We start from the raw sequence: 26387 nt of genomic DNA, 5'->3' as shown, positions 1-26387 counted from the left end.
TGAACTTATTATATAATAGACTACTGACGTTGTACTACGTATTGATGACAAACAATATTCCTACGACTTTTTGTAATTTGGGAAATATTAACTACTTGTCTTTAGAGATTTTCGGCGATTAAATATTTCATACATTTGTTCTTTGACATCTTAGCCAAAAGCTCAGGGGACAATAAACTACACAAGGATTCCTAATGTGCTCTACTTCCTATGTGCAACTTCAAAACTTTTGGGAAAATCGACGATCATTTACCTACCTACCTACCTAAGTCTACCTAAGTGTTTCCAAACGCAGGAGATCAGTTTGCTCCTCTATATTTGGCTCTGGTTCATCGTCACTAACTACACTTGTGCTACTTCCGGTGTTATAGGTGTATTCAGTGTCAAAGTTATATATCATTGGGTGTTCTTTCCAATGCTTGCCTAGGCGATTTCCAAAAATCTTTACATTCTTTGCAGTCACTACGATGTCTGGTAGGCTGTTCCATACTTCCACTACTCTGTAAAGTAGTAAAGTAGTACTTTCTAATGTCTAATCTGCTTCTATATTTTACCAATTTCATAGAGTTGCCTCTTGTTGTCGAGCTGGTATTACGAGTAAATAGACCGTCTGTCACTTTTGAGTCATATACACCTGTTGTTATCTTGTATGTTTCTATCATGTCGCCTCTTAGCCTTCTAAATTTTAAAGTTGGAATTTTTCAGAATTTTTAAGCGTTCTTCGTATGACAAATCTTTAAGGTTTAACATCTTTGTTGCTCTACGTTGTACATTTTCAATTGTCTCAATATCTTTCTTTTTTTGGGGGTTCCATACACTACTAGCATATTCAAGATGAGGACGGGCTAACGCCTTAAATAGTAGGCAGAAGCTTTTATAATCTCAATATTAAAAAGTTCTTCTAATAATCCCAACTAGTTGGTTTGCTTTGTTGACTTGTGTCTGTATGTGTTTATCAAACTTTAGCTTTGAATCTATAGTTACTCCTACATCTTTCTCAGATTGAACTGGTTTTTCTGGTCATATCTTTTTTAATCCAGAATGTAAAGTATGAAAAAACAGTTCAATAAGTTATAAATAACATAGTAACCAGCTAGATGATAACAATGGCACATATTTCAGCATTTATTGGGTAGGACACAAATCCAGGGTGCTCGCATAAGGCAGCTTAACTGCCTAAAAATCACTGGCCTCCAAATGTATTATTAAAGTAAAGTACAAACTTTCCCCTATAAAATCTTACATTGAATAGTCTCTCACAACAATCTTCTTGAATTATGAAATTTAAAATAAAAACAAATTTCAAATGGGCTTTCTGATTGCTGGAATCCGTTTTTGTTAAAATTTTCTGAATAAAGACAGAGTCAGCTGAGGCATTCTCATAACTTAGTTTCAAATAATTGACGAACTATTATATAAATTTAATATAGATCACACAATTACACATAATGTTTAGAAAGAAAAATAATTATGAATACTTCATATTGATCAGAACCCCAGAAATTAATATCAAATTAATTTTGTCACACACATATGCATATCTTACATTCGTTCTTTAAATCATATATAGTAATAACTATGACTACGATAATTGTGAAGCTGACCGAATTACAAAACCTTTACGTTCATCAATGAATGATGAAAATAATGTCAACCTCAGCACCTGCTTTTGTGCAAGGTGGTGTTTTCTTCCAATATAAAAACATTCTTTGACATTTAATGTTTGGGAGGGATTTAGGTAAAAAAAAATATAATAATTAATGGCAAATAAATAAAGGCAACAGTAGTATACCGCTGTTCACTCATAAATCCATGGACAAAAAACAAAATCGGGGTAACAAACTAAAACCGAGGGAAACGCATTAAATATAAGAGGAGAACAATGACACAACACCGAAACGCAACACACACACCGTTTTTATAACTACAGCATCATAACCTGTTAGTAGCTGTTACCACTTTTGTTTATGTCGAGAACCCCTAGGATCATCTGTCTGCCTAAAGTCATAAACGAAATTCTTATTGTCATATGTCCTTCAGAACAAATTTTTCAAAAGCGATAATGTCAGAACAATCAGTAACAGAATCTATGACAAACACGTTCATTACAATTTAAAGTTATCAATTTCCAACAACTTCAATAATAACAACATCACCTGCATATGGGATATACATTTCCCAACCCCGCCACATTATTTATGTATGTGCCTGTCCCAAGTCAGGAGCCTGTAATTCAGTGGTTGTCGTTTGTGTATGTGTTTAGTTACATATTTGTTTTTCGTTCATTTCTTTACATAAATAAGGCTCTTAGTTTTCTCGTTTGAATCGTTTTACATTGTCTTATCGGGTCTTTTATAGCTGACTATGCGGTATGGGCTTTGCTCATTGTTGAAGGCCGTACGGTGACCTATAGTTGTTAATGTTTGTGTCATTTTGGTCTTTTGTGGATAGTTGTCCCATTGGCAATCATACCACATCTTCTCTTTTTTTTTAATTATTCAGTATTCAAGAGCTTGCAGCTGCTACTCAGACGTTGTAAAACGTCACCAGTGTCTGAGTAGCAAATTGATAAACCAGGTTTATGTCAAGAATGTCTCGTCCTTTTTCCACAAAAGTTCATCAGAAGATACCAATATTTTGTTGATAAATATTCCGTACCAACTTCCAAAAAATAGTACATGGTGGTCTTGACATATAGATTACAGGTACTTAAGTTGTTACTGATCACCTTAATAACGTGTAATAGTGTCTTTTATTTGTCTTTGTAAAATGTTAACCTTTACTGCCTTTACTGATAAGTCCATTTTTGGTACAATGTAAAATTGAGAATGGAAATGGGGAATGTGTCAAAGAGACAACAACCCGACCAAATAAAAAAACAACAGCAGAAGGTCACCTACAGGTCTTCAATGTAGCGAGAAATTCCCGCACCCGGAGGCGTCCTTCAGCTGGCCCCTAAACAAATATATACTTTTGTCGTGGCTCGGTACTTAAGCATCTCGCTAATGTGTTGTGCTGAGTTCGTTTGTATAACTGTCTTTCAGTTTTGTGTATTTGCTTTATCTATATGCCATGTTGTATTTTTTGTTGTTGACATATTTTTTAGTTTTATAGAGATTAAGATTATAATCAACTGATGACAGCTGTATCCTTATTTTTGACATTTTGAGCAATTATGTCTGAGTTTTTTTTCCACACATTGTCAATATAATGGAATTTTATGAGACAGATATAAAAGTAAGAGCTTTAGGTAGCTATAAATTCAGGTTTAATTCGCTATTTTCTACATACGCAAAAACTTGTACTAAGTCAGAAATATGATTCGTTTGATGTGTTTGAGCTCTTGATTTTGTCATTTGATAAGGGACCATCAGATTTACATTTTTCTTCCGATTTCAGATTGATCGATTGATTGTTGGTTGCTTAACGTCCAGTGGCAAAATTTTATTCATTTTCAGGACGAGAACAAGTTCACAATAAATACAATAGGAAGGTCTTGTCATAACAGAGTCCATATGGGATGATGGTTGGGGAAATTAAGACTGCCACTTCAGATTAATAGTGCCCTCCTGACAAAACTTTCTTTTACAGAGCACTCTTCCATCGTTCCCTCCATCATATAAGATTCAAGTCGGTTTATAGAAATGTAAAATAAAAACACATATAAAGTTGTAGAATATCAAATTCAATCAGCCTGTATACTTTAACTCATCTACAACAAAGTTAAATATCAAAAGAAAAATCAACACTCACAGGTTGATTTTATAAGCTGAAGGGGGACTGCATTTAAGGTTCAAACCATACTGCAATTTGCACACTCAATGCCATCTCTTTTCATCCCGAAAATGAAACAACAAAATAAAGTTACCTAATATAATTAAAACTAGCTGAAAAACTGATCTTATTATTATTAACACTTAGTCAAATATATCATAAACTTGTGTATATGAGGGTAGGTCAATTGAGCCTTGTCAGATAAACATAACCACAAGAAATCACTATATACACCAACTGTAGCTTATACTCTTTCAAGATAAATTGACAAATCATTGAAACTTAATTTTAAGAATTGAACCATTAATTACAGTTAATATATACTATGAAATATATAACAATGAAACTATTCACAAAATACAGACTTAACACTCATAATAAATGAAATAAATCATTTGATGCAAAACACTTCAACAATTTGGTATCAAGTCATTTAACCATGAATATAAGTTCTATAACAATAGATATAAGCCATATCCAACCAAAAGTCTTCTTCAAATATATATCATACACCTCATCAACCTTAGAATTATAAGGCTTATTCAAAAGCATTTGCCATGAGAATGAAGCCTGATATGCGTCCCTATGTCTTGCATTCTACTACATTCCACACACAAGTACTTGAATGACAAAATAAAAGATTCATTAGCTTTTTAATAAAACTGGTTTTATCGAATAAATCAGTAAAAATACATTAGTAAATATCACAAGTTAATAATCGTGTATATAAATGAAAAAAACATTTAAAAATACAACCTACATTTTATATTGATAAGTTAAATATATACATCTAGAATCTAATTGTAACAATATATGACACACTATACTTATATGCTTTGTTTACATTAATGCTGTATTGGTTCTTTAAAATAATTAACAAATGAAAAGCAAATGCTGCTGGATAACAAAGTAAATTTTACATTAAACATTGAACAACATGTGACTCAAATAAGAAAGAAAGTTATGTTTTTCCCTATTTCTTCATATACTCTTTCACAAAGGCTAAACAGGAACATAGATGGCATCAATGCTACTAAATCACATTCAATTAAAATATGTCTTAGCAATCATTTTCTAGAGTTTCAAAAGATGTGGAGTCAAGTGACAGCCATATATATAAAAAAAATAACAAAAAAATCAGGTAAGGTATTTCCTATTTTCTTGTGTAATAACCAATCAAAACAAAATGTGATATTTAAAAAACTTTTTAAACCAACAATTATTTAAGAAAATAATATATGTTGGGGTTGTTTTTGTTGCAATGCTCCTGTTATTCCCAAGGCTTTGGTTTCCATTAATAGTTGATTTCTTTTCCTTGGTTTTAGTTTGTAACCTTGATTTGTTGTTTGTAACCTGGATTTGTTAACACCAAATAGATTATGACTTTTGAACACCTCTATACTGCTGTTGCCTTTATCTAAATATATGAGTTGTGCAAATATCTTACTTGTCCAGTAACTTCTTACAAAAAGATGAAACCTGATTTCATTGCTGCCCACTATGACATTCAATCAAACATACTAGGATCTTTATGAATGGTTAAAAATTCAAAATCAGGAATTGTCTTTAAAAGCAATGATTTTGCCTGTTTGTCTCTATATTTTCTTTAAAAAAAACCACTCAATATTAACTTGATATAGTTTTATATATATATTCTTAAATTCTGTTTATTTTTGTTCTTACCTGAACTTGTAAATCATTAAAAAGAATCCCTTCTCACAAGTACTTGAATGACAAAATAAAAGATTCATTAGCTTTTTAATAAAACTGGTTTTATCGAATAAATCAGTAAAAATACATCAGTAAATATCACAAGTTAGTAATCGTGTATATAAATAAAAACATTTAGAAGTACAACCTAAATTTTATACTGATAAGTTAAACATATACATCTAGAATCAAATTGTAACAATAAACGACACACAATACTAATGCTTTGTTTACATTAATGCTGTATTGGTTCCTTAAAATAATTAACAAATGAAAAGCAAATGCTGCTGGATAACAAAGTAAATTTTACATTAAACATTGAACAACAGGTCTCCAATAAGAGAGTAAGTTTTGTATTTCTATTTGTTCATATACTCTTGCAAAGGCTAAACAGGAACGTAGGTGGCATCAATGCCACTAAATCATATTCAACCTGAACTTGTAAATCATTAAAAAGAATCTATTCTCACAGTTTTAACATTTTCCTGAAAAACGTTATCTGTTTATGTCGTTCACGTACTGACATTTACTGCTTACTTCTTATTTAATAAATGGTTTTGTACAAAACGTAAATGTAACAAAGTATCAAATATTCTAACATATACAACAAAATAATAATACCTCCTTTTTGAGTACCGTTTACAAATTAATCATATGAAACTTTAATGATTGATTTTACAAAATTCAAAAATTAGTCTTGCTATTAAAATTTCCATTTATATCTTCTGTAATAAACTTATATCTAACAATGATATAACAAAATATCAGATAATAACAAAACAGTTGGATTTCTTATAAAAAAATTATAATGATTTAAAAAAAATTGCAGATGCTTCCTGAAATATTTGTGAAACATAACTTTCAAATAATAATTGTACAAAGTTAATGCAAACATGTGCAATGCACAGACATACTTATTTGTCAATTGCAATATCTCAGTATATAAATCATTCCAAAATATGTAATTGCAGTAGTTTAATTGTGTGCAGTCTGTTTTAGCACCTATAAAATCAAATATGTGTTCAGTTGTCAAGTCTTTCAATTGTTCCAGCTTGTCCATCCAAATGAACATGATCTCCTAAAAAAAGACAATCACAGGTATGTTTAGTTTTTAATATACTTATCTTACACAAGGTTGACTTATATTTTAATTTAGGTAAAATTGTAACACAGGAACCACATAAAATTTTGATTTTGAATTTATGAATTCCTGAATATTTGCATATTTTTAAATGTTCCTCTTGCATTTAAGTCAGTTTTGTTGTTTCAAAAAAAGTAAAATCACAACAATACTGAACCAAGAGCAAAATCAATTCCGAAAGTCCATAATCACATGGCAAAATCAAATAACAAAACGCATCGAAAACAAAAAGGTATTTTCAATTGTAGAAAATGGTGGATAAAATTGTTCATATACATGCACTGTTTGATCCTAAGTTGGAGATGGGTAATGCACATCATGCTTAGTTAAACAAATGTCAACATTGAAGAGGAAAACAAGGGAAATACAAGGAAGAATCCTTTCTTGACTGATTAGATCAAACAAAAAATTATTTTAACACATGTAAAACAACGATTCATATATTTAAATCTATGATGTGAAATCAAATATTTGAGGACCAATCACACAGCCATCAGATGTTTTGTCATCTCCAAAGACCTAATATGGGAATGAAATGCAAATGTTTTATAATTTCATGCATTGTGTATTGTTCTTTTGGGAATTTATTGTAATTCTTGTAAATTTTTCTTAGTATGTTCTAAATCGAATTAAAGACTTCGAGTTTATTAAGTGGCAATAAATTTAGAGGCTTATTCCCCTTTTGTTTTGAAAATCAATGTTATCTGACTTGATAATTGTACAGTCACAATCAAACTGAATACAACAAAAAAATATAACTGTATAAAGTACCTGTCTGAAACATATTAGTTGCATTAGGTACATTCACTATGCATGGTAAACCAAATTCCCTGGCGACAACTGCTCCTGGAAGTATACATTGAAATGTACAGTCATTACCTAGAATTACGTATTTTAATAACAAGATTGCACACGCTGAAATGTCTCGCCTTCTTTACTAATCATTGATATTATGTTGATAGTCCTAAGTATAAAGCTTTATTACAACTGTCACATAAACTAAACATTAAGCAAGATAGCTAAACAAAGACCAATGAACCATGAAAATATGGTCAAGGTCAGATGAACCATGTCAGGCAGACATGTACAGCTTACAATGCTTCCATACAACAAATATAGTTCATACAACAAATACAGTTGACCTAATACTTATAATTTAAGAAAAATAGACCAAAACAAATAAACTTAACATTGTGCAATGTACCGTGAAATTGAGGTCATGGTCAAATAAAACCTGCGGGACTGACAAATAGATCATAAAATATATCCATACACCAAATATAGTTGACCTTTGGCATATAATATTAGATAAAAAGACCAAAACTCAAAAACTTAACTTTGACCACTGAACCATGAAAAGAAGGTCAAGGTCAGATGACATCTGCCGCTAGACATGTACACCTTACAACCATTCCATACAACAAATATAGTAGACCTATTGCATAAAGTGTGAGAAAAACAGACCATATCACAATAACTTAACTATAACCACTGAACCATGAAAATGAGGTCAAGGTCAGATGACACCTGCCAGTTAGACATGTACACCTTAAAGTCCTTCCATACACCGAATATACTAGCCCTATTGCTTATTGTATCTGAGATATCAGTGGCGGATCCAGAACTTTTCATAAGGGGGGGGCCCACTGACTGACCTAAGAGGGGGCCGGCTCCAGTCATGCTTCAGTGATTCCTTATGTAATCAACCAAAATTTTCCCACAAAAGAGGGGGCCTTGGCCACCCAGGGCCCCCCCCCCTGGATCCGCCTATGGATATGTACTTGACCACCAAAACTTAACCTTGTTCACTGATCCATGAAATTAGGTTGAGGTCAAGTGAAAACTGTCTGACGGGCATGAGGACCTTGCATGGTACGCACATACCAAATATAGTATTCCTATTACTTACAATAAGAGAGAATTCAACATTACAAAAAATCTGAACTTTTTTTTCAAGTGGTCACTGAACCATGAAAATGAGGTCAAGGACATTGGACTGACAGAAACTTCATAACATGAGGCATCTATATACAAAGAAAGTATGAAGCATCCAGGTCTTCCACCTGCTAAAATATAAAGCTTTTAAGAAGTTAGCTAACACTGCAGCCGCCGGATCACTATCCCTATGTCGAGCTTTCTGCAACAAAAGTTGCAGGCTCGACAAAAACTAGCAATACCTACTGTGAATCCTCAATTGAATTTTCAAGATATAATTGTGCAACTTCAATATCAACAGATTCTTTTACAAGGTTTGGGTATAACTGATTTGCTAGACTAAAACATTTGTATTCTTTTCATTAATAGAAGTAATTTCATTAAACAGCTAACATTAACATTTGTTTTTTTCTGCAGAATACTAACCATGTGACACAAGTCCACCAATTTCTGTTACCAGTCCTGAGATCAATGGAAAATATGGGGACCAGCCAATATCTGTATATAACACTATCAGTATATCTCCTGCCTACAGAGCAAAACGTGTAGATAATCCATAAGTTCAAAGATTTTTCAAGTTGTATAGTTTCAAGGAACAATTTTAGATGATATATAGCTCATTGATTCATTTTAGATAACTTTAAAGGTAATTTAAATTGAATGCTCTTTATAATTAAAAAAAAATCAAAGATGTATGGCATTTGTATTAGACATTAAAGGCTATTTCTCATGGTTAATCTCCAACACTGTCAAAATATAGTAAAGTGTAATATTCAAATCTTTCTTTTATAAAAATAAGGAGATGTGATATTACTGCCAATTGTAATTCTTCCCATAACTATCAGTGTTTCCTATTATGATATTGGAATTAGAATATTCAGTAGTAGCCTGACTATACCTGGATGTCATCAGCTTCAGGAAGACTTTTCACAACTCTACACACACCAGTGATTACACCATGACAAACAGGCATGCCTAAGAAACAAATATTGAAATCATTTAGTGTAATTTAAAAGTGAAAATGTTCATGTTCAATGTAAAAATTGTGTACTTCTACTCAAAAAAAGGTAAAAAATAGATAAATAAATCTATAAAGAATGTTTCTATGAAACACAAATAGAAACTATAGATGTCCCATTACTTTCCTGCACAATGATAGGTACAGCAACATAAGCCATTTAAATGTTGAATATGGAAAAATATCATCATGGTTTATTTGTCAAGGACTTTTTACTAGGTCTTGTGGTCATAAAACTTTCAAGTCAGTTTTTTGTAATCGTACTCGAAAAATCAACCAATCAAATTGCTGGATTTCATGCTTCGAGCATGATTTTTGTGCTCCAAGCTCTGAGCAAAGTTTTATGCCTTCGAGGCCAGGTACTTTGCCAATTTTTTCATTGAAAGGCTATTTCTACATTCATGACAGTCATTTTTTTAGGTTGTGATAACTATAGTGCCATACCTAAACTGAATCATATTACAATTTACAATTGTCTCATTGACATCCTTAACAAATGTTCTTATTTAATGAAGCAAACACTATAAAATATCTATGAAAAAAGATATCAATGGTATTGTTCTAATTTCAAATAATAGAAGCAAGTTACAGATTTTTTTTACAATCATAATATATCACCTTTAAGAGAAAATGTTGCTGTTCTTTGAGCAGATAGATCTTCTTTGGTCATCTGAAAATTCCAAATACTGTCAATAAATTCAAGAAAACTTAACACTAAATTAGTTTCATACAGGAGTAGGCTTCAGGGTACTATTTGGCTCCTACTATTATGTCCATAATTGTGTTTCAATTGATGCAAAAATATGAGTATCAAAAATAGAATGATTTTAAATTAGCTCTTCTTAACATTGACATCTAACGTGACGGTACCAAAATTGCGCCTATTTTGACAGTTTTTTCACCTACGTTTTTTTATGACCAAGAAAAAAATATCCATACTGTGTTTATTTTGTAGCCCTATCGTTCTTGATTGTATAGGTACACCAATTTGTTTTTTAATCCATATTGAGTCATAAAAAAATGGGTTTGATTCAACCTCCAAACTTTCCATGATTCTGTAATGAGGAGTACCCAAATTGCATCCATGCTTAAATTCACATCGTCAAAAGTATAATAACCGAGCTTTTGTTTAATTTCTTCAAATATTTTGAACAATTGGATATTTGTCCATGCTCACTTTTCATATTTTTCGAAATGGATACTCATAACATATTGTATTTGCTAATTTTAAAAAGATGACGTTTTGATGACGTCTCACAGTGACGTTTTTCGTACATTTTGATTTTTCAGTAAACAGTCCATCTGTTGATAAATACTGTGAACGTTTTGTGTAAATTTAAATATGTTTACTTTTGTTGAAAGACGTGCATAGTACCAAATCATAAAAATACAAATTGTTTAGTCTCTAGGAAATCTTGTAAGAATGCCATTGCTATTTTTTCTAAATAGGTGCAATTTGGGTACTAGGTGCAATTCACGTTACACCAAAAAATGAGCTAAAAAAAAGTATTGGTAAAAGCTGACAAATATTTCTTGTTTTGATCTAAATTAAGCTTGTATAGGCATAGGAAACATAGAAAACAAATTCAAAACAGTAAATATTCCAGTCATATATACTTATAACAAGCATAATATTAACATATCTTTGGTCAAATCATGCTCTATATGTTTGAAGTCCAACCTATGGCCTAACCACTAATGGTTTTCATGATCATTGTCATTTAAAGGCAATTATATTCTATAAGGAGACATTCAGTGTTTTCTTTCATATAAGTATTTACAAAGATCTTTAAAAGACATTTGACAGCTTCTTTTCCAAGGAAGGAAAAATTTATTGAATTATATGTTTGGCAAAGGCTTATACCATTACTATTTTATTTATTTTTTTCATTTTTTCCTGAATAATATTAAATTGAGAATGGAAATTGGGAGTATGTCAAAGAGACATCAATCCAAAAACAATAGTTCTCTTTGTCAATTCATAAGTATTTGGTAGTCTAGAATATAAAGTCTTTGTAATACCTGCACTATATGTTGTAAGGGATTTACTAAACTACAGTCATGCCATTTCATGCTAACTAAAGTTAAGGAACTGGACAGAAATATATATAAAGTAAATGTGAATAGAAGCAATGTTGAAGATGGTAAAAAATGAAAATAACCAAAACTGTGATTAGCTTTTATATCTATGATTCTTTCATTTTCTACACCTTCAATAAACACCTGTGTGAAGGAATGGGAAGGTAAATCTACAATTCAACTTTACCTGAGTTGGAACCTACAAATAGTTCATAAATGAGAAAAAATGTCTTAAGTCAAAAGTATTAAGAATTTAAGAATTTCAACTGTGAATTGCATATGCATTGAATCTGAAAGTCTACAAATTCTTAGAGAGACTTGAACAGTATTGTACTTTGGTCTATATAAAACATAAAACATTCATTTTATAATATAATGGAATGTCATTGTATACTGACCTTATACATATGTCATGGCAACAGAACCTGTTTTTTTCTATTTATTTATTTATAGTTTATGGAGGAAAGATTGCTACCATGGATGGTCTAGATCTGAAGGCTAATGCACCTTACAATGTTATAACAAAAGATGTGTATAGCTATAAGAATTTACCTAAAATTCTGTAGGAACAGAAATACGCATGAATCTATTATTTCAATAAAATATTTTGAATTATTCATATTTTATATTTAGTTTTTGTTTAGTACTTACAGGAACAGGTTTGCCTTCATTCATTTTGAGAAATTTGAGCTCCATCTGTGTGGGAAACAACTTTTTTCTCCTTATAGATCTGTAAAAATAACACAGTATCAAATACAGTATATGAACTGAAGCAATATCAGCTTTGCATTCAGATCACTTCAGCAATGTTTGGTGTAATGATATATAAAGTAAATTTCTAATGTTCAGATACTATTTAAACAATAAAGCATGGAATAAGACAGAAATAAATTTGCAACAGTACTTCAGGAAGACTTAAATTGGTTCATTGATTTATAACGCTCCTTGGAAGAAGTTTGAAACTATCAACACTTAATTTTAAATTCAACTAATGGCTTTCATGTTGTAAACATCTATCAAATTCTTTACTCAGTCATCACAGTAGAGAGAAGGTTGTTAGTTTAAGCTGTTGCTGAAGTGCCTCACTTCAATACTTACTTATAAATGAGTTTAGGAGATCTGGTTTCTATTAGTTTCCCTATTTCTGTATGAGTCAAAAAGAACAATAACTCCTTCTCAGGAAGTCTTCCCTATAATGAAAACATAAAATGAAATATTGTATGTAATATCTGTTTCCTATTACAACTTATGGTATGCATTATTTTTTGTTTATTTCATGCATAAATGAAGCCATCTTTAAGCCTCTTTAAATTCTTTTACATTTTGTTATGCTGGGGCCTTTTATTGCTCACTATACACATGGGTTTTTATCATAGTTAAAGACTGTGCTGTGACCTATTATTGTGTATCTCATCACCCATTGATCTCTTACCAATATATAAATAACATATAGCTGAGAGGGTGTAAGAGCAGATTGGTACCCCGAAAAAACATTGTCAACCGCGACGAGGCCAAGGTTGACAATGCCTTTTCGAGCTGCTCTATCACCCTCTCAGCTATCTGTTATTTAATTTATTATACTGAATGTTCTGTTATAACTGTCGATTTTTTTAAATTCAAAGTAATAAACTGTGACATCTTGTACATAACTATCCTTATCTAATAAAGCGCACACTTGATCAAACATCTCCGTGAAGGGTAATAGAGTATTTGCCATAGGATAGTGTCGTATTGAATAAAGCGCACACTTGATCAAACGTCTCTGTGAAGGGTGATAGAGTATTTGTCATAGGATAGTGTCATATTTAATAAAGCGCACACTTGATCAAACGTCTCCATGAAGGGTAATAGAGTATTTGCCATAGGATAGTGTCGTATTGAATAAAGCGCACACTTGATCAAGCGTCTCTGTGAAGGGTAATAGAGTATTTGCCATAGGATAGTGTCATATTTAATAAAGCGCACACTTGATCAAACGTCTCTGTGAAGGGTAATAGAGTATTTGCCATAGGATAGTGTCGTATTGAATAAAGCGCACACTTGATCAAGCGTCTCTGTGAAGGGTGATAGAGTATTTGTCATAGGATAGTGTCATATTTAATAAAGCGCACACTTGATCAAACGTCTCTGTGAAGGGTGATAGAGTATTTGTCATAGGATAGTGTCATATTTAATAAAGCGCACACTTGATCAAACGTCTCTGTGAAGGGTAATAGAGTATTTGCCAAAGGATAGTGTTGTATTGAATAAAGCGCACACTTGATCAAGCGTCTCTGTGAAGGGTAATAGAGTATTTGCCATAGGATAGTGTCGTATTGAATAAAGCGCACACTTGATCAAACGTCTCTGTGAAGGGTAATAGAGTATTTGCCATAGGATAGTGTCGTATTGAATAAAGCGCACACTTGATCAAACGTCTCTGTGAAGGGTAATAGAGTATTTGCCATAGGATAGAGTCATATTTAATAAAGCGCACACTTGATCAAACTTCTCTGTGAAGGGTAATAGAGTATTTGCCATAGGATAGTGTCGTATGGAATAAAGTGCACACTTGATCAAACGTCTCTGTGAAGGGTAATAGAGTATTTGCCATAGGATAGTGTCGTATGGAATAAAGTGCACACTTGATCAAACGTCTCTGTGAAGGGTAATAGAGTATTTGCCATAGGATAGTGTCGTATTGAATAAAGCGCACACTTGATCAAACGTCTCTGTGAAGGGTAATAGAGTATTTGCCATAGGATAGTGTCGTATTGAATAAAGCGCACACTTGATCAAACGTCTCTGTGAAGGGTAATAGAGTATTTGCCATAGGATAGTGTCGTATGGAATAAAGCGCACACTTGATCAAACGTCTCTGTGAAGGGTAATAGAGTATTTGCCATAGGATAGTGTCGTATTTAATAAAGTGCACACTTGATCAAACTTCTCTGTGAAGGGTAATAGAGTATTTGCCATAGGATAGTGTCGTATTGAATAAAGCGCACACTTGATCAAACGTCTCTGTGAAGGGTGATAGAGTATTTGTCATAGGATAGTGTCGTATTTAATAAAGCGCACACTTGATCAAACGTCTCTGTGAAGGGTAATAGAGTATTTGCCATAGGATAGTGTCTTATGGAATAAAGTGCACACTTGATCAAACGTCTCTGTGAAGGGTAATAGAGTATTTGCCATAGGATAGTGTCGTATTGAATAAAGCGCACACTTGATCAAACGTCTCTGTGAAGGGTAATAGAGTATTTGCCATAGGATAGTGTCGTATTGAATAAAGCGCACACTTGATCAAACGTCTCTGTGAAGGGTAATAGAGTATTTGCCATAGGATAGTGTCATATTTAATAAAGCGCACACTTGATCAAACGTCTCTGTGAAGGGTAATAGAGTATTTGCCATAGGATAGAGTCATATTTAATAAAGCGCACACTTGATCAAACGTCTCTGTGAAGGGTAATAGAGTATTTGCCATAGGATAGAGTCATATTTAATAAAGCGCACACTTGATCAAACTTCTCTGTGAAGGGTAATAGAGTATTTGCCATAGGATAGTGTCGTATGGAATAAAGTGCACACTTGATCAAATGTCTCTGTGAAGGGTAATAGAGTATTTGCCATAGGATAGTGTCGTATTGAATAAAGTGCACACTTGATCAAACTTCTCTGTGAAGGGTAATAGAGTATTTGCCATAGGATAGAGTCATATTTAATAAAGCGCACACTTGATCAAACTTCTCTGTGAAGGGTAATAGAGTATTTGCCATAGGATAGAGTCATATTTAATAAAGCGCACACTTGATCAAACGTCTCTGTGAAGGGTAATAGAGTATTTGCCATAGGATAGTGTCGTATTTAATAAAGCGCACACTTGATCAAACGTCTCTGTGAAGGGTAATAGAGTATTTGCCATAGGATAGAGTCATATTTAATAAAGCGCACACTTGATCAAACTTCTCTGTGAAGGGTAATAGAGTATTTGCCATAGGATAGTGTCGTATGGAATAAAGTGCACACTTGATCAAACGTCTCTGTGAAGGGTAATAGAGTATTTGCCATAGGATAGTGTCGTATTGAATAAAGTGCACACTTGATCAAACTTCTCTGTGAAGGGTAATAGAGTATTTGCCATAGGATAGTGTCGTATTGAATAAAGCGCACACTTGATCAAACGTCTCTGTGAAGGGTGATAGAGTATTTGTCATAGGATAGTGTCGTATTGAATAAAGCGCACACTTGATCAAACGTCTCTGTGAAGGGTAATAGAGTATTTGCCATAGGATAGTGTCGTATGGAATAAAGCGCACACTTGATCAAACGTCTCTGTGAAGGGTAATAGAGTATTTGTCATAGGATAGTGTCGTATTGAATAAAGCGCACACTTGATCAAACGTCTCTGTGAAGGGTAATAGAGTATTTGCCATAGGATAGAGTCGTATTGAATAAAGCGCACACTTGATCAAGCGTCTCTGTGAAGGGTAATAGAGTATTTGCCATAGGATAGAGTCATATTTAATAAAGCGCACACTTGATCAAGCGTCTCTGTGAAGGGTAATAGAGTATTTGCCATAGGATAGAGTCATATTTAATAAAGCGCACACTTGATCAAACATCTCTGTGAAGGGTAATAGAGTATTTGCCATAGGATAGTGTCGTATTGAATAAAGCGCACACTTGATCAAGCGTCTCTGTGAAGGGTAATAGAGTATTTGCCATAGGATAGTGTCGTATTGAATAAAGCGCACACTTGATCAAGCGTCTCTGTGAAGGGTGATAGAGTATTTGTCATAGGATAGTGTCGTATTGAATAAAGCGCACACTTGATCAAACGTCTCTGTGAAGGGTAATAGAGTATTTGCCATAGGATAGTGTCGTATTGAATAAAGCGCACACTTGATCAAACGTCTCTGTGAAGGGTGATAGAGTATTTGTCATAGGATAGAGTCATATTTAATAAAGCGCACACTTGATCAAGCGTCTCCATGAAGGGTAATAGAGTAAATTGACACCCTCGTATTAGCCAATCAAAATCTTGCATTTTGACATGAAGTATAATAATAATATTTGTCTCATTGGCAATTCTACCACATTCATGTTTATAACGTCTATGAATAAGTAAATCTACTTCCTGAAACTAAAGTCACATTGATTCAGAAAATTTACTGTTTGAAGGCTAAGGAAATTTCAAACTGTGTTCTCATGACCATAGATGTTTAAATTGCCTCCAGGTAAAGAATGATTCAAATTAGGTATAACAAGATACAGTTAAACATAGTTTGAATGATTCAAATGAAGGGAGACAGCAACCCTATAACACAAAAAGTTAAAAAAAATAGCAAGGTGGGAGGATTCCTTCAAAACTGTAAAAATATAGTATATACCTCCTGCACAAGGATATTTTTTGTTATGTACCTTAATTCAACTACCCCCTATTACAACCTAAAGTTCTCTTCATAATAAAGGTAAACAACTTACTTCTTTGACCATCATCTCAGCTAATGTCCAATACGCTTCTTTAAACTTATCTGCGACTTTGATACTTAAGGACTAAAAAAGAAAAAAAGAAATTATTTAAAATCCTTTTATCTATATCACATAATTCTAGAGCTATCGTTAGAATTATAAAACAAAGTTATGCTCTTTCTTATGGCAACTTAACCAGGCACCTGCACTTTGGAAGTGGGGACTATAATATAATAAAACTGACAAATTTTAGTTGTTGTAGGAACAAGTCTTTATAGTCCGTGGATCTAGCCTTACACATTCTAAATACTGAGTTGAAATGTAATTCAATTAGATGTGTAACTTGCAAGCAACACATACAAGGTGAAGTTCTAGTGATGTTTTACCTTATTTTTGCCTGCCAGATGTGGTGATGTGTTCCATCAAAAAAGTTGATCTTGTGATTTCCTTTTTATATGTGTATCTACTATTTGAGTGTTTTCCTTTTTGACTGCCTCACACAGCAAAATAGTGCTTCAAGTTGGTACATTCTCAATGTTTACCAGAAGAAACATATTTGAATCAATATGTCATTTATGTAGCTGTGAAATTATTTATTGTTAAAACAATAATTTTTCACTGCTTATTTATAATATAATAATGATATAATAAATAGTTAAGCTTCTAAAAAGAACTTGCTTTTAGGTTCATATGTAATTACACTGTTTTCAGCAAGGAACAAAAAGCCAAGATATTACCTTGCCCCATTCTCTTTGACCAACTGCTTTCCTTGCTTTTGGTAAAACAAATGATCTGAGTATTTTTCTACAAAAGACAAATAAGATTTAACACATTTAGTTTAACTTTGGAAACAAAGCAATAATCAGACAGACTGATTTTAATGAACAATGATTGGAGAACCAAAAACGTCTTAGGAAGTTTTGCATCCATAGTTTGAAAAAGACTTATTTTTTGGACAGGCAGGATAATTTATGTTATATTTGAGTAATTTGTCAATAAAATGCTTCAGGCAGCCTGATACTACCACAGAAGTCAAACCCTGAACAGTTGGATTGTAATCAAATATTTGACATAATATAGGTTTCTGACACAAAATAAATTGTGTAAGATCTTGAAAATCTAGTGCTCAATACTGTGCAATTGAAGATTTCTTCTGTTCAAAAATTAAAAAAAAAAAAAATATGAAACCCTTTAACCCCCCCACCCCACCCCACCCCAACTTTTTTACTTTTCTTAACTGTATCATAACCCCCAAATCAATCCCAACCTTCCTTTTATGGTAATGAACCTTATTGTAAAATTTTAAGTTATTGTCTGTAAACCAAATGTGTCTTTGGACGATGATGACCACATCATAGCATTATACGAATTAAAAAAAAATTGCCGTCATTTAAAAAGAAAGAAATGGAAAATAATGGAAATTTTGAATGAAAAGCTTATAACAATGAACAACATTTGACCTGAAATCAATTTCTAAATACTCTGGTGAATAAAATAATGCAGGGGCGGATCCAGACATTTTAAAAAGGGGAGTCCTAACCCAGGACAAAGGGGTGGTTCCAACTACATGTCCCCATTCAAATGTATTGATCATCCAAAAAAAAGAAGGGTCCCAACCCCCCTGGATCTGCCACTGTAATGTATGGCTATATTGCATGTTTCCAAAATAAAAGTGAAATTACACTTATTCTTAAGTTGGGATTAGTGTAACCTGCCTAATCTGACAACTGAGTATTCTCAACATATGTACATGGTCTCAATTGTGTGGGATAACACTGATTACTTTGTAATTTATTTCTTGGTATAAATCCTTACTTAGCCAACCAAGGTAATGGGGTTTTGATTTGTGATATAGCTTCATCACAGCTTAATGTCTTTCTAGGTTTCTGGCTGAAAAGTTTGTTCTTCAATACAACCTAAAATGAAAAATAAACACCATTAATGTTTTATTTGTTTGAAAAATGTAGAAAAAAAAACAGTAGAAATATTGGTTGCCATAGCTATGACCAGAAAAAAAAACTATTTATAAATAAATAAAACAGATACCAAACAAAACTGTCTCTTATTATTATAAATAAAACAATGTAGATAATAATATTCTAAACATGATTTGTTTCAGGTGCAAAATATGAAGAGGTCAAAGCAGTCTATCAGGTACAAAGATCTTTATTGTCATCAGTGTATGGGAGAATGAAATAAATATAAAAACCTATTCATTACTTGTACCATTATATACACACTAACTTGTTTAATAAAGAGTTGCAAATATTTTTTTCATAACATGTATGGGGAAAAATCCTGACTTGGCAAAATAAAATATTTCATCTTCTTATATTCTCAATAACCATTCTGTAATCACCAACAAGGCAAGTTTTCAGCAAATATTTCTATATTTTTGTTTTTCATAATTGTTGTCTCATTGCCAATCATACCACATCTTTGTATTTTTATATCAATTAGAATGTGCAATCACACAAACTTTAGAGGATTGTAATAACTTATAAAGAGGTTGTGACAGGTATTAATTATACTGGTTCTGGTTATTTTCTGTTACATTTATTCTCAACCATAAAAGTACATGTTACCTTTAGTGACTTCACAAGTTTTTCTGGTTGTGATCGCCAGGACCTTTCATAAAACTCTGCCTGTAATAAATCAAAGATAGAATATATTCAGAAACAGAACAGAAAAGTGCTAAGGAATGATTTAGTAATCAAAGCATTTAAACAATGATAACATCTGTTCTTTATTTCTTTGAATCTGGAAGTTTCAACATAAGGTACTGGTATGTTAATTTGATACAAATTAAACAGCACAATATTGAAAGCTTTACAATAAAATATTCAGTTCAAAAAATTTCAAAGTAGTTATCTAAATACACCTTTCATGAATATCAGCATCTAAAATATTCAATGTAAAAACTCATCTGGAAAAACCCTAAAACAGTTATAAAATAACAGCAGGGTATAACTTAGCATTATTGTTTGTTTTGTAACACATATATGGATCAGTAAATGTATGTACTTGCCTCTTTTACATATCGGTGGCCATGATGTTCCATAAACGTATCAAATGATGATTTTACACCCGAGTAAACACCACTTTTTATTAAGTCAACACATTCCTGGAATATCATAGGAAAAAATATAGGTAGTTTTAGTGCAGCATTTAAAAGTAATCAAAGAGTATAGAAACACCTTCAATATTTAATAAACTGCCATATACAAAATCAAGGTTTTTCATTCTCAATGTCTTAAATTAATTCTAAAATTTTACCAATGAAGTAAAGAAGTGGCAAAAAATAGTTTATTCATTAGTTGGAATTAATTTTGAACCGACTTTCATTAGTTGTAGGTATGCTTAGATTGTTTCTTTTTGTCTTTTTTTCATTTTTGTTAGTTTTTCGTAGTTGGTAACAACTTGATAACAACTAAGTTTTTCAGTTTGTATCAAATGAATTAGTTAAATGCCACTCTCCCAAGTATTGAGAAAAATTTGAGAACTCAAAACAGAAATGACTCCCTTTTGTTATGGATCATGACTGAATTTATGTTGAAAAACTTGAAGATAAAGATTTAACTACAAGTATCAAATAAATTTAACAATATCAATGATCCCTGAAAAAGAGGCCAATTTCAGGTGAAATTCTGCCAGATGGGCCTGTTCAACATACCGTATAGCGGGTTATTTTCATGGGTATAAAATTTCGTGATTTTCATTGAATATACGATCCAGATTCAAGGCTTTTATCAATACCATTGCATGTACAATTTTTAATTGGCGGGATTTATTTTTCGCTATTTTGTTCTATTTTGTAAATAAGCAAAAATTACACCGCGCGAAAATAACCCCCTGTACGGTACACCAAACATATAAGACAATCATCTGACACTTCAAATTATATACGAAAAAAAAAATTATTGAATTGTAAAAACTGGAAGTAGAAATAATCAAAGTTTGAATAAGTGAAATAATGTTTTACCTGTGAGTTAATTGACAGGAACTTTTCACTGCATCCAGCTTTATCTATTTCTTTGGCTAAATTCTATAAAAAAGTACAAACAACTGTTACAAGATAAACTGTTTCCCTCTGCATATCAATGCTTTACACTAGCTATGACAGGATAAGTCAATAATTATATATTGATCAAACATGCATAGCAATTTAATTCATTGTGTTCAATTTTGTTGTCTAAGCAATCAAATAATTTAATGAATTTTAAATTGTACTACAGGTCAAATAAATAATGTCTAAAAAAGAGTGTCAAGCAAAAAACTACCCCAAAGAAGTGTAATGAGATGAAATTTCCTCTATAAACTTTCAAGAGATGAATAGCTATGTCTTCAGGACAATACAGTAGAACTGTTTACCATAGAAATATAAATCTAACCTGTATAGCAATAGGAACTTCTGCACTGTATACTTCATCACATTTAGACAATAATAACGCCACATCAGCACACACTTCTGTTGTGTATTCTATAAATAAATATGCAAAACTGCCAACATATATTTGTTCCCCCAAACACAAGTTCCCTTGGAAACTTGGTTATAAACATTGCAGTTTGAAAAACCGAACTGACCAATCAAAATCAAGAATTTCCCATGGTCATCAGATTTTTCCATGTAAGTAAAATTGAGAAAGGAAATGGGCAATGTGTCAAAGCGACAACAACCCGACCATAGAGCAGACAACAACCGAAGGCAACATTTGTAAGATAACCTAAATAGTGAAATTAAAAACAGCTATGATTTTTTTTCATACAAATCTTTATAAATTGCAAAAATTAAATATCCACCAATTATAGTATACATCTGGAGTTGGTTTCACCAAAAAAACTTACGATTAAGCTCGATCGTAAGTCATGAACAATTAAGTATACCAACAATAAATTTTAGTCATAAGTTGTTTTGTGAAACCGACTCCAGAAGGGTAATTAAAAGATTTGGTTAATGTCATATGTTTCAACTGCTGACAGTCATATGGCATGTGTGTGTAATACATATAGTAAAATATGAAATTGAAATTAATTAATATGGCCACACTTTGAAAACTATGAAAAAGTTTCTGTCAATGAACCACCCCTAAGGTAACAGGACCAACTAATCAAATAAGAAACAAGATGTCTCCATGCAAATACAAATGCCCATCAATTAGCAGTTCATTAAACTGACATAATCACAAACTTTTTATGATTATTGACGACTGAAACATCATGACTAAGTTTAACCATTGCCCCTCTAAAATACTTACCTGTTTTGCCTTGTAATAATATTCCTACTACAACAGCAGCCCAGGTCCCTGACTGACCACTTTTAACCATAGACGTCTCCCATATCTACAATCAATTTCATTCTTCATAATCATTTTGAAGATTTTTTATAAGTTATGATTAAGTGAACTCTTTTTACAATATCCTTGAAAACCCTCAAACAGATCATGACGCTAGAACATAAAATATGGTGTAAGCTTGAGAAATTTCCATTTATTATAAAAGAATGTTAATACATCCCACTTTAAAAAATTGAAGGGACATTTATTAGGTTAGTTAGGGAAATTGGGGTCGGCAGGATAAAAAGTATTGTAGTTCCATCAGTCTAACATAAGAAGTAAATTGATTTATATGTACATTTATTAAACAAGCTGGAATCATAATACCATACATCCTACAGGAGGGGGAAATAGTTTTTAGATTTTAAAATTGTAAATAAAAATAAAACTCCGTGTATTATCTGAAAAATGACAGTCAGCTGAGGATTCATTCAAATATTCCTCTTAAATCAAGAAGCTGCAAAATAACAACTGTATTTTATCCATTTCAAACTTTAATAGATGCTGTGTAGAACTAACAGTTCAAGGATCATGTATACCTCATTATAATCTTTGAGCCTACTGTCCAAGTCTGTATAGAATCCAGCACATGTAGTCTGACCTTCACCTATCTTATAAGTCTTAACCTTCTCATACCAGGATTCACATACAGCTGTTCTCTCATTATATTTCTGATCAAATAAAATAATACAAAGAATGCTATTGTATCTGTAATATTGTCTTGACATAAATTTCATCCAATTGGACAAAACATTGATGATGCAAACCTTTTAGATAAAACTCATTTTATTATGAAGACTGGAGAGTGTTTATAATGTTTGATCTTCAATACTATTCATTTGTCAGAGGGACATTACTCCCAAAATAGTACCATTTAAACTCTGATTTTTTTATTTGTCTGAGATATTGATGATGTTAATCTTTGAAATAAATTTCCTTAAAACTCAGATGAAAACTGTGTGCGAGTAAGGGCAACTATAATGTTTATTTTCCATATTTTCTTTTTCAACAGGTTCTCCATGAAAAGAATAAGAGCCAGTGACAACTCTACAACAGATTTGTCCATGGGATCACCAGCAGTGATGGTGATACATGGCTGCATACATTATGTATTATGTATATACAACTCGTTTAAACAACAACCCAACAATGTTAGATCATGTAAATTTTTATACACAGACAAGAAATAATTTTCTTGAAATTTCTATAAACACATTTGCTTTTAAAGAAAAGTGTAATGAAGTTCAGAAGTACAATATCTTTTGCTACATTTGGTGTTTCTATTGATTAACTTTATACTCACTGAGAAAGAAGATATAAATGTTTTCAGTCTCCTCCACAATGAGGGGACACCACCACAATAGTCTACCACCTCCTGATATGACAGGCTATCCAATGACTCACCAATCAGATTTAACTCAGCTGCATCCTTCTTACCAATGAAGTTGTTAATGGCCATTGTTTCTATCATCTGTAAGGAGGGTGGTAAAGGATTACTTTCTTGCAACGTGTTTTGCCATTTTTATTTCACATGCAGTCATGAAAAAGGTTTGTAATTCACTGCGTTTTGTGAAACCGTTTTGTGAAATCAGTAAAAGATCTACGTAAATCTAAAATCTTTCTGAGTGAGACTTGGATTAGATTTCTTGGTTTTTAAGATCTCTCAATGACACAGCAACCCAACATTAAAATAACATGCAGACATCTAAAGGTCAATACACATTCTTCAATTTAAGGCAGATGTCTATATAATATGTCAAGCCTTTCAACACTAATACAGATGACAACAAATTGCACAGAATTTAATCACCAAAGATAATCAATTAACACCAAATCTCTAAATAAAACAAAACAAACAACAATATAACATAGGACAACTATGGAAGTTTTTCTGATCAACAACATGTGCAAGTTCAAACTTTTTTCTTATTCCCATCCTTTGCTGGTTTTAATCTTATCAATTAGACATACAAAAGGTACATAAAAGAATAATCATGAATATCAGTACAGGAAGACATTAACTTATAAACGTAATACAAACAAATAATAATAAATAATAGTGTATAAAAAAATGTTAGCATTAACTGAAAGCCAGGTAAAAGTTCTTAACCAGCTGATATCAAATCATGTGATTCTTCATTATAATATCTGTGGCTGTACTTTACAAATCATTTCTACAGCAATGTCATAAACATTTCTGGCTTTTCCATTTCATAAGATTCTGCCTAATGAACAAAAAACAAAAATTATCAACTTCTCTCAAACAAATGTCATTGAAATCCATCAAGTTGTTTTAATAATGTGTGAAACCAATTCTTTTAGGGTGGCACTCCTTTGACAAACAACTTCCTTATATGGTAGCAAACTATTCTTGATTAAAATCTCATTTCAATCCACCCAACCAATAAGAGTTACATTTAAGAAATGAATTGTCTTATTTCATTGGGGTTAACAATTTTGTAAATAATATTAATGGAATGACTGTAATACTTTTTCTGTTGAAATTAAAATAACATAAAAAATGTGGCACACACTCAATAACCCCTGTAGCGTGTATTTTCAAGTGTGCACCACATTTTTAGTGTTATTTCAATATGACAGAAAAAATATTACAGTCATCTCTTATAATTTAACTCTTAATTCCAATTTTAAACCGAACTAATTCCTGAAAAAATATTGATCACGTCACGGTCACATGTCAAAATTATGTCTATGAGCTGATAAACACTTTCAGCCAATCAGAAGACTTGTTACATCCAAAGTTAAATTATATACTTGTAAACTTACAGTCATATTGATAAACATGGTTCCACAACATGATAGTACAATGTTGTCTGGATGATTAAGATGCGGACCCTCAGCCATGATCTCAGCATACCTCTAAACAGACACAAGAAAAGAAATTCATTGAATAAATCAAAGTTCAGCACAGTTTGCATACAAATTTAACTAGATATCATTGAGATGGGAGCCATCTCTGTGGGCCCCGCTGTCAATAACGTGGGGTAAATAAGTTGTATGGATAATCTGATATGAAGCATTATTTGAAGTTATTACATAGTCTCACGTGTGATTTTAATCAAAGATTTTAAGTTAAAACTGATAAATATTCTCAACTTACTTTCATAGTATAATAGTGATATGACTGCATGATGTGAACTCATTGTTGACTACTCTAAGGTGACTTCTGGATATATGGATTGATGTTTGAACAATATGTTTAAAGGTGCTGCCCAATTGATATTTGTCACATATTTTTAGAATTATGCCTTCAATATATTATGACCCACCAAGTATAAAGTATGAAATATTAACGGTTCTCGAGAGGTAGAGCAGACACAATTTGTTAAGAACAATGAACGGATGGACAGACCGACGGATTGACCTTTGACCTAGGATGCATACATTATGACACATTCTCTGGTGTTGGTTAATATATATGTTAAGTTGAAAATGTATAAAGTATGAAATAATAACAGCTGTATTCTCAAAATATAATGTGGATCAAATTTGTTAGCGATGGACAGACCAACAGACAGACAGACCTTTGACCTAGGATGTGGTACATACATCATGACACACCCTCTGATGTTGGTTTAAATGGATGTCAAGTATAATATTTGAAATCATAACGGTTCTCAAGATATAGAGCGGACACAATCTTCACAACAGGACACGGGGTTGTCAACTGAAACCAAAGTTTTTTTGACGTTGACCTTTGACCTAGGAAGCTGTACATACATCATGACACGCCCTCTGGTGGTGGTTAAAATGGATGTCAAGTATAAACTTTGAAATCATAACTGTTATCTAGATATGGAGCGGACATGATCTTCACCACAGGCGAAGGGTTGTCAACTGAAACCAAAGTTTTTGACCTTGACCTTTGACCTAGGAAGTTGTACATTTGTACATACATCATGACACACCCTCTGGTGTT

The 26387-nt window shown here is 32.3% G+C and overlaps 1 protein-coding gene across 3 annotated transcripts in view; it reads right to left on the bottom strand.

The window, feature by feature from the left end:
* Nucleotides 1–4528: 4528 nt before the first annotated feature.
* LOC134706666 (uncharacterized) overlaps nucleotides 4529–26387 on the bottom strand; it is a 54423-nt gene continuing 32564 nt past the window's right edge. For 2 of the 3 annotated variants that reach the window (XM_063565795.1, XM_063565796.1), the window contains exons 24-41: nucleotides 25235–25327; nucleotides 23751–23918; nucleotides 22987–23118; nucleotides 22370–22454; nucleotides 21506–21594; nucleotides 21097–21159; nucleotides 20139–20238; nucleotides 19700–19755; nucleotides 18930–19030; nucleotides 17852–17918; nucleotides 17127–17198; nucleotides 12756–12847; nucleotides 12309–12387; nucleotides 10197–10248; nucleotides 9459–9535; nucleotides 8987–9089; nucleotides 7397–7471; nucleotides 4529–6562 (exon numbers count right to left, since the gene is read on the bottom strand). In XM_063565795.1, coding sequence (XP_063421865.1) covers nucleotides 6507–6562; nucleotides 7397–7471; nucleotides 8987–9089; nucleotides 9459–9535; nucleotides 10197–10248; nucleotides 12309–12387; nucleotides 12756–12847; nucleotides 17127–17198; nucleotides 17852–17918; nucleotides 18930–19030; nucleotides 19700–19755; nucleotides 20139–20238; nucleotides 21097–21159; nucleotides 21506–21594; nucleotides 22370–22454; nucleotides 22987–23118; nucleotides 23751–23918; nucleotides 25235–25327 — 1560 coding nt within the window. In that variant the 3' untranslated portion in view covers nucleotides 4529–6506. Of the gene's footprint in view, nucleotides 6563–7396; nucleotides 7472–8986; nucleotides 9090–9458; nucleotides 9536–10196; nucleotides 10249–11530; nucleotides 11857–12308; nucleotides 12388–12755; nucleotides 12848–17126; nucleotides 17199–17851; nucleotides 17919–18929; nucleotides 19031–19699; nucleotides 19756–20138; nucleotides 20239–21096; nucleotides 21160–21505; nucleotides 21595–22369; nucleotides 22455–22986; nucleotides 23119–23750; nucleotides 23919–25234; nucleotides 25328–26387 lie in introns of those variants that run through there. The other variant, XM_063565797.1, reaches the window with a different exon arrangement.

The sequence above is a fragment of the Mytilus trossulus genome, chromosome 2 (genome assembly GCF_036588685.1).
Source record: "Mytilus trossulus isolate FHL-02 chromosome 2, PNRI_Mtr1.1.1.hap1, whole genome shotgun sequence".
In the NCBI taxonomy this organism is placed as follows: Eukaryota; Metazoa; Mollusca; class Bivalvia; order Mytilida; family Mytilidae; genus Mytilus; species Mytilus trossulus.
Note: the sequence above shows the minus strand (reverse complement) of the source record. Positions and strands in the feature narration are given on the sequence as shown.